At 46.6% G+C, this 7,211-nt stretch overlaps 1 protein-coding gene across 1 annotated transcript in view; it reads right to left on the bottom strand.

The window, feature by feature from the left end:
* Nucleotides 1-1,360: 1,360 nt before the first annotated feature.
* The window catches only part of ZC3H12A (zinc finger CCCH-type containing 12A), a gene marked incomplete at both ends in the record, with an annotated part of 6,179 nt that continues 328 nt past the window's right edge, over nucleotides 1,361-7,211 (bottom strand). Inside the window, 5 exons of the mRNA XM_010083873.1 lie at nucleotides 1,361-1,699; nucleotides 1,832-2,377; nucleotides 2,494-2,600; nucleotides 3,156-3,390; nucleotides 4,152-4,291. Of these exons, the coding sequence (XP_010082175.1) occupies nucleotides 1,361-1,699; nucleotides 1,832-2,377; nucleotides 2,494-2,600; nucleotides 3,156-3,390; nucleotides 4,152-4,291 (1,367 nt within the window). The remainder of the gene's footprint in view (nucleotides 1,700-1,831; nucleotides 2,378-2,493; nucleotides 2,601-3,155; nucleotides 3,391-4,151; nucleotides 4,292-7,211) is intronic.

The raw sequence follows: 7,211 nt of genomic DNA, 5'->3' as shown, positions 1-7,211 counted from the left end.
TTTAAAAAACATAACAAAAAATACAGATACAATGTGTATCAACAAATCAACTGCTTCTGGCCTGCAAGTGCAAGAAACATCTTTGCATTCTAAGCACAATGAAATTCCAGGACCAGAACCAATTACTACAGCAATTGGTTTTGCATATTTAAAATCCGTTACAGTATCTACAGTAAAAAAACATATTACAGAGTAAGAGGGAAGGAAAGGGGAACAGTCTTACCAAGTAAGTCTTATTCGGTATTTTTGGATGCTGCTATAGTTTGACAAAGCTGAAGGGGACAGGAAAATATTAATAAGGAAGATGAAGCAACAGCTTTGTAGAGAAAAATATTAAGGAATCCTCAGGAACGATACTGGCAGCAGTCCATACATGACTACACTGTTTTACTGAATGCTCAAAACTATTGCTGTCTGAAGACAAAAGGCACAAGATCACAAATCCTCCCTGTCAGGGCTGTACACAGATCACACATGACAGGTTACCAGCCAAGGTCAATGTTTCAGAGCAACATCAGCAGCGTGGGCATTCACGTGTTCTGACAACTGCATTTTTCAGCAAATGCCAAACACACACCTCGCACGTAGCTTTGGAGCAGCATCAGGTCTCTCATCCTGAGAAAGCACTGCACTCCAAGCTCCTTTATTCCTGGGAGCTGAGCAGCTTACTAAGCACTTGTGGTACGTACTGGAGAACCACCTCATCTCAGGGAGGCAAGCTTCAGTGGGTAAGAGTCATTGAAGAAGTGCACCAATAAAACCCAATTAAAGTCAGCTAAACCTAGCTTCAGACTAGATTTGTAAGACAACATTTTCCACAGATCTGCATGGTAGGATTTAGTAAAGAGGCTTAGTTAAGAACTAAGAACAGCCTTGGCAATGCCTTTCAGTCTTCACAAATCAGCCTCACACGACTGCAGAGGCTGTACCCCCTTACCTTCCCAAACCCCCCAAGTCCTCCCTCCCTACACCTGATAGCACACTAAGCCATCTCAAAACTGAAGCTAACGGGAGGAGCACGGTCACATTCAGTTGTGAATAACTGCAGGAACTTAGGGTGTGCCTGACTCACCATACAAGTCCAAAGGAAAAAATCCTGCTCCAAAGCTGCATCCTCTTCTGTTCAGTACCCAGACCCTCTTCAACATTCTCTGGGGAAGGGGGACCCTACGGCTGCCTCTCTAAGAGGGGCACACAGTCATGTCTACACCAAAATTTGCTGTGAGCATACCACATCCGATATCCAGCCTCCAGCTGGAGCCTGGTACTTCTGAGGGCTCTTCCTTATTCTTTGGAAGGCATCTACAGCAGCTACAGAGTCCAAACGTGCCCGGCTGCCCTCAGCATCCACCTCATATACCTGGGTTCTGAGACTTGTACATCAGTATCTCTGCAGCTAGCCGCTGGGGATCCAGAAGCCGAGGGAAACGGCTCATCACAGCATCAACTAAATGGGGATGGAATATGCCACACAGCTTGACATGCACATTGGCCCTCTCCTCTGCAAACTGGTCAGAGACAGCCCACTGGCAGGAGTCCCCGTACGCCGGCCCTGGGGCTCTCTGCACTGAACGAGGATCTCGCACACTGGCAGATCTCACTTGAGGCGGCGGCATCTGGTACGGTTCAGACCAGTACTCACGAGAATGGGCTGGAGGGGCACTATACTCATTGGGCAGACTGTACTGCCCCACATTAGCTGGGTGTACAGGCACTCCGTAGCCTGAGAAAGAGTGAGGTGGTCCTGAGTGGGATATCTCAGGGCTATACTGCAAGAAGCTAGCACCAGAGGAAGAAGATTTATGGGAACCATGCTTGTAAGAGACCAGACCATTTTGCTCTAAGCTGGGAGAATGGGGGTAGAGAGGTCTCTGCCTACCGCAGCTGCAGACTGCCACCTGATCAGCATGGGAATGGTCACAGTGACTAGGAGATCTGTAAGGCCACATGTCAGACAGTTGGTTCTCCAGAGACCCAATGCCTGAGTCAAGATGCTCCTGAGAGAGGTAAGACAGAGAGTCCATATGCGGCTGCTGGTACCTGTCAGAGGACCTGTGGCTCCCGCTGTTAGAGGGGACACTGCCTGACACACAGCCTTTGACCTGAAGTGGAACATCACTGGGCTTTGCTTTGTGGGCCAAGCTTTTCCTCTCTGCAGAAACCTTCTGCAAAGAGCTTTTGTCACTCTCTGTGGGCACAGAGCACAAGAGCTCTGCCTGGGAACCTCTTTTGCCCTTTTTCTCCTCCTTAGCACCGGTACTTCTGGTAGGAGACAACCTCGCATTGGCTCGGAGTTCATCAGCTAATGAGCGCTGGGGCTGGTTGATCCTTTCAGGGTGGTAGAATTTACACTTAATTCCATAAGTGCATTTCTTCCCTGTAAGGAAAGGCAGAACATGGAATGAGCATGGAATGACCAGCTGAATACTACTAAATGTATGAATTACACCTGCATGGACTCCTCAGTCTTCATGGCTAGAAGGCAGGTCTTACCATAAGGGCACTGCTGTTTCTTGTGTTCTGGCACCACAGGTTTCTTTCTGAGAAAGTTATCCAGGCTGGGGCCATGTCGCCCTAAGGGATCATCTGGAGGCATAAACCTAAAGAGAAAATAAATCTCAATCAGGAGCAGTTCACTTTCTTGGGTCAGTGTTTCATTTCTTATCAAAGTCTCCCATGTCACTGAAGATTAAAAGCTATCTGAGCCCCCAAAAGCTTTTCCATTTCCCTGCAGAGACAACCCTCCTGCCACCTGGTACAGACCAGCGTGAAGTCCTTCACTGCAGGCACAGAAGAGATTTTGTGCTCTGCTGCTGACCAGGATCAGCACTTGCTGCTGGGCCTGCTAACGAGCGTCCTGTGAGGAAATCAAGCCCTGGAGCTCTCTGAGGAACTCCACCGCAGCAGAGCTCCTAGCTCCAAACCATGAACAGCTACTGAGTGACTCCCAACTCCTTTGCCTTTGCACCTCACCACAGTCAGGCAGTTCTTCCCACCACACTTCCTTCTACAAAAAAACCCGTATCTCTACAGGATTTTTCATTCTGTACCAGCATTTTGCTCTTTTCATGCATCACTTGCTATTGCTTCATTAAAACACCACATGACACTCACACAGATCTTTTTTAAAAAGCAAAGGAAGAAGGGGAACATACTTGTCATTAACAAAGGAATACATCAGCAGACGCTCCTCAATGAATTTCTTCCACTCGGGACGCTCGTTCTGCAGATCCCGGTAAGTATCATTAGAAACCACAATGCCATCAGACTCATGTGCCAGTTTCACAATGAATCGATCATCATAACAGACAACACGCTTGCCTCCAACCCGCCTGGAAGGAGTGAAGACCAGAATTTTCTTCTTTTCAAGGTCACGGAGAATGTACTGGTCTAGAACAAAAACAACTGTGAACATACTTAAACAGCCCAAAGGCCGTCGCACAGATAAAATGAAACTATAAATAAATTACAAAATTCATGTAAAGTAATTTCGTGTCTCAACAACCCAGCCTGTATTTTCTTCTCTTTTCTTATACCATCCATCAGGCTGTCAGAGGTCGATCCCTAGCCCCGGTGCCTGCGTGGCACCCGAGAACACTCAGAGCACAGCACAGAGGCTGCTGTAACACAGCAAGTCCCATCCACACAATCCTTTGCATGCAAAGTGCGATTTGCATTTAAGACTGGCAGTATCTTTTGTAGTGCCATGGCACATGCATAGATTTCCGAGTTACTTAGAAACCTCAGCTGTTTGCAAGTTCAGAGCAAACTCCCCTCAGATTGAATAATTCTGACTAAACTCCCACCAGCTTTAACTTGTAGCATGTACCGTCTACAGTGTCAAATATGTTACAGGCAAATACATAGTGTATGTGTCCCTGAAAGAGGAAAAAAAAAATCAAGTAATAAAGACAAGTCAGGAAGCAGAGCAGTATTACATTCTTTGTTCTCTGAATTATTCCAACTGATCCAGGCAAGAACGTGCTGAGGGGAGAAGTTAATGACTAATTCTCACTGGTCAGCTCAGCTTACTGGCTCTCCTGCTACTCAGATCTTCAATTCATAAGTTAATTACTAACTAGCCAGAACTTTGCAAGCTCATTAAGTGACAAAGCAGTAAGCCTGAAAAGCTACTTTTCATATTTCCACACCTGTTATAAGTACATCTGGTCGTGGCTGCTCCTTCCTCCAAGATGGCACAAAGACTGTAATATCCTTGTGTCCCCTCTCCCAAAACCACTGGACAGCCAGAAGGATACCTCGGCAGGAGAACACTTCTTTATTTCCATGGCTGCAGCGAAGAAGAAAATTGAGAATTTCAATATTCAGGTTATGTACAGACTAGTCAGGCAATACAATAAGCAAGCGGATCCAGCAACTCAGACAACCCTTACCGAAGAAGTGTCAGGAGCAGCACAACCAGTATTCATTGCTCATCTTGTGGAAATAGCAGCACTAAGATCTCCACAGAACTACTGTTGCTTTTAGCACCCCAGCATACCAAGAAACACCCAAATCCTCACTGGGAGGGAGAAAGCAGCTGTAGCTGGTGCAGCTGCTCTGACACAGAGCCTTCGCTTCAACTCTGGACTCCAGATCTTTATTTTCAGCCCCAAGTACAACATGATCTTGAACACCCTTTGTCCTATTCTGCCAGCCAATACCAGTGGCTAAGCTCTGCCAGTGTAAACTGTACCCTCACCAGGTGTTTTCCCTGCACAGCTGTTCTGATAACTTACAGAAAACAAGACATTTTACACACTCTTACCTCAAGGACATCAGCACTGAGGAAGGATGCTTCTTTGTTATATTACAGCCCAACAAGTCAGTTACAAATGCACTGTCTGCACAAAATTGCCACATCTCCTGCTAACAGGATCAGTTCTGAATGTCTTAACAGCACTTGGCAGTTTGAAAACAGTCTGACAACAGCATCAGAAGCAAAAAGCTGTTTCTTAATTATTCATTAGGTCGTATCAGTAAGTTTCTAGAACTTCAAGAAGAAACTACCATTCCTGTTTTATGAGTGCTGGTATTTACAGAGTAATCACCTCTTGTGCTGATAATAGTTCTGGCAAACTTTCAACATTTCTGTATTACAGCCCAATTTGTCATTCTGGGAATCTAACAGCCTGTGTCTCAGGATGACACTCTATGAAGACACACTGTACTGATGACACCTGGTCTCAGTTCAGTAAGAGTTTCCCCACCTGGGCACTACTTCTGCACCCTTCCCATCTACACTAGAGTGACACTTCAGCTCCCACCACCACTGAGCACACCAGAGAACTCCTCCGTGAAGGGCTCACATCCCAGCGGAGGCACTGCTAAGCAGCACAATTACTGCAGTACCACTAAAAAGGAACTTCTGTTCTCCCTCTTCCCTGGAAATATTAAGAAAATTGAAGAGTTATGCCAAAATACTTATTCTAAAAGACCTATACATTTAACACTGACACCTAAAAAGACACCTAACGTGTCTTCATGAAGAATCCTAAATAACAGATGGGCTGATGTTAACCGTCAGAAGAAAGATGCTCTAGAAGTTTTCTCCAGTGTCAGACTGGTTTTGCTACAGATAGCCAGACACAGGTGACTGCAGTCTTTTACAGATAAATGCAAAAAGCAGAGATTTTTTTCAGTTCCTGCTACCAATCTCAAACCTCCAGAAGGCAGCTAATTGGGCTGATCTGATTTGGCAGCAGCCAAGAAAAAATTCCCTTAGAAGGAAGTAAAAGCTAATTTCCACTATGATTTGCATATGTTTGTCAAGAGCTGTTCAGGGAGGCCGCTGTACACACTGCAAATGAATCAGCAGGGAACATCACACCATCAATACAGGAAGTTTCAGAATGGAATTCCCCTTCTAGCAAATTGCTTAAAAAAGCCAGACTGCTTTTCTCATGTCAAACTCTGTCCTATTGGCAGCGTTATTACCGCCTGGCCTGCCCCAGTCACATTTTCTGGGATCTCTCCTGTGCTTTTTGGGATAACTCTCATGGGTAAGAGGCTCCTCATTCAAAAAGCACAAGCAATTCTCTTGTTTAAGCCTGAGCACTTATCTAAGGTAAACTTCCCTGAAAGAGTCACACTTATCAGCCCAGGTCTCACAATGGGCCATTTTCCTCAAGGGACTGCAGAGCTGCTGCAAAGCCACAGCAACAGGCTGTGCTCTCCTGCAGCCACCCAGGTCAGATGTTTCACCTTCACGCCCTGCTCTATTGCCACCAGAATCCCTCATTTGCCCTGGCACTCAGGCTCTGTTTGCTGCTCGCACAGCAGACCGTACCCCATCTTTCCTCAGTCCTGTTCTCAGAACTGTCAACCTCGGCTTAGAGAAAACCACACCTGCAAACAAAGCTCCACTCAGCACTTTCACCTGGGACAAAATTGACAATAACACACGCAGCAGCTCTGTGTGCACCCGGTTGGTTGTTCGGGTTTTTATAAAAAGGTCCGGGTACACAAACACATACTACAAGATGTATTAAGCTAGAACACAGCGAAGGAGGGTTGCTTTTGAACTGCAACGACAAAGCCCAGCTCAGAAACCCGGAGCATTAAACCAACAGAGCCCAGACCCACCCTGCGCAGGGGTGGGGAGCGCAGCACCACGGCCTGGGGTGGGACAGGCACCGCTCGCCATCGCGGGGAGCAAAAGCCAAGGGGAAAGTAGGGACATCAAGCCAATAACTAACTACCCAGCCCAGAGATTCTGGGTGCTCCATGGACATTAGGGCTCCTGCACTCCCAAGTTACTGTTCTAGCCCAAGCTGCTTCGCAGGCTGGCTCCAGCCAGGACCCATGCCACCAGCACCAGAACTGACGAGGCCGAGAATGAGCCACAGCCCTGCCTTTGGGATCCCATCCATTCTCTACACTGTACAGAAATTCAACTGAAATACAGGAGTCACAATTTAGAGACTGGTCTCCAGTGCAGGAGACAGCTCCATATTACAAAGCTTTCTCTAATTAACCCTGTAATTATTTATTGAGCAACTTCCTGCTACACAAACTTACATAAAGCCATTAGGTAAGAGGACAACGTAACTCCAGTTACTCTTCTCATAAGATAGAAAATAGAAGGAAATGTCTTTCTTTCCCAGGAAGGACACCCGCCCTTGTCTGAGCTGGTTACGGGCTGGCAGAGACCATGGGCAGGAGAGGCCGTCAAGGCAGACTGGGGCAAACATGATGCTCATCCTCGTGAG

This window comes from Pterocles gutturalis, unplaced genomic scaffold, assembly GCF_000699245.1.
Source record: "Pterocles gutturalis isolate BGI_N339 unplaced genomic scaffold, ASM69924v1 scaffold13980, whole genome shotgun sequence".
In the NCBI taxonomy this organism is placed as follows: Eukaryota; Metazoa; Chordata; class Aves; order Pterocliformes; family Pteroclidae; genus Pterocles; species Pterocles gutturalis.
This window is presented reverse-complemented; position numbering and strand designations above follow the sequence as displayed.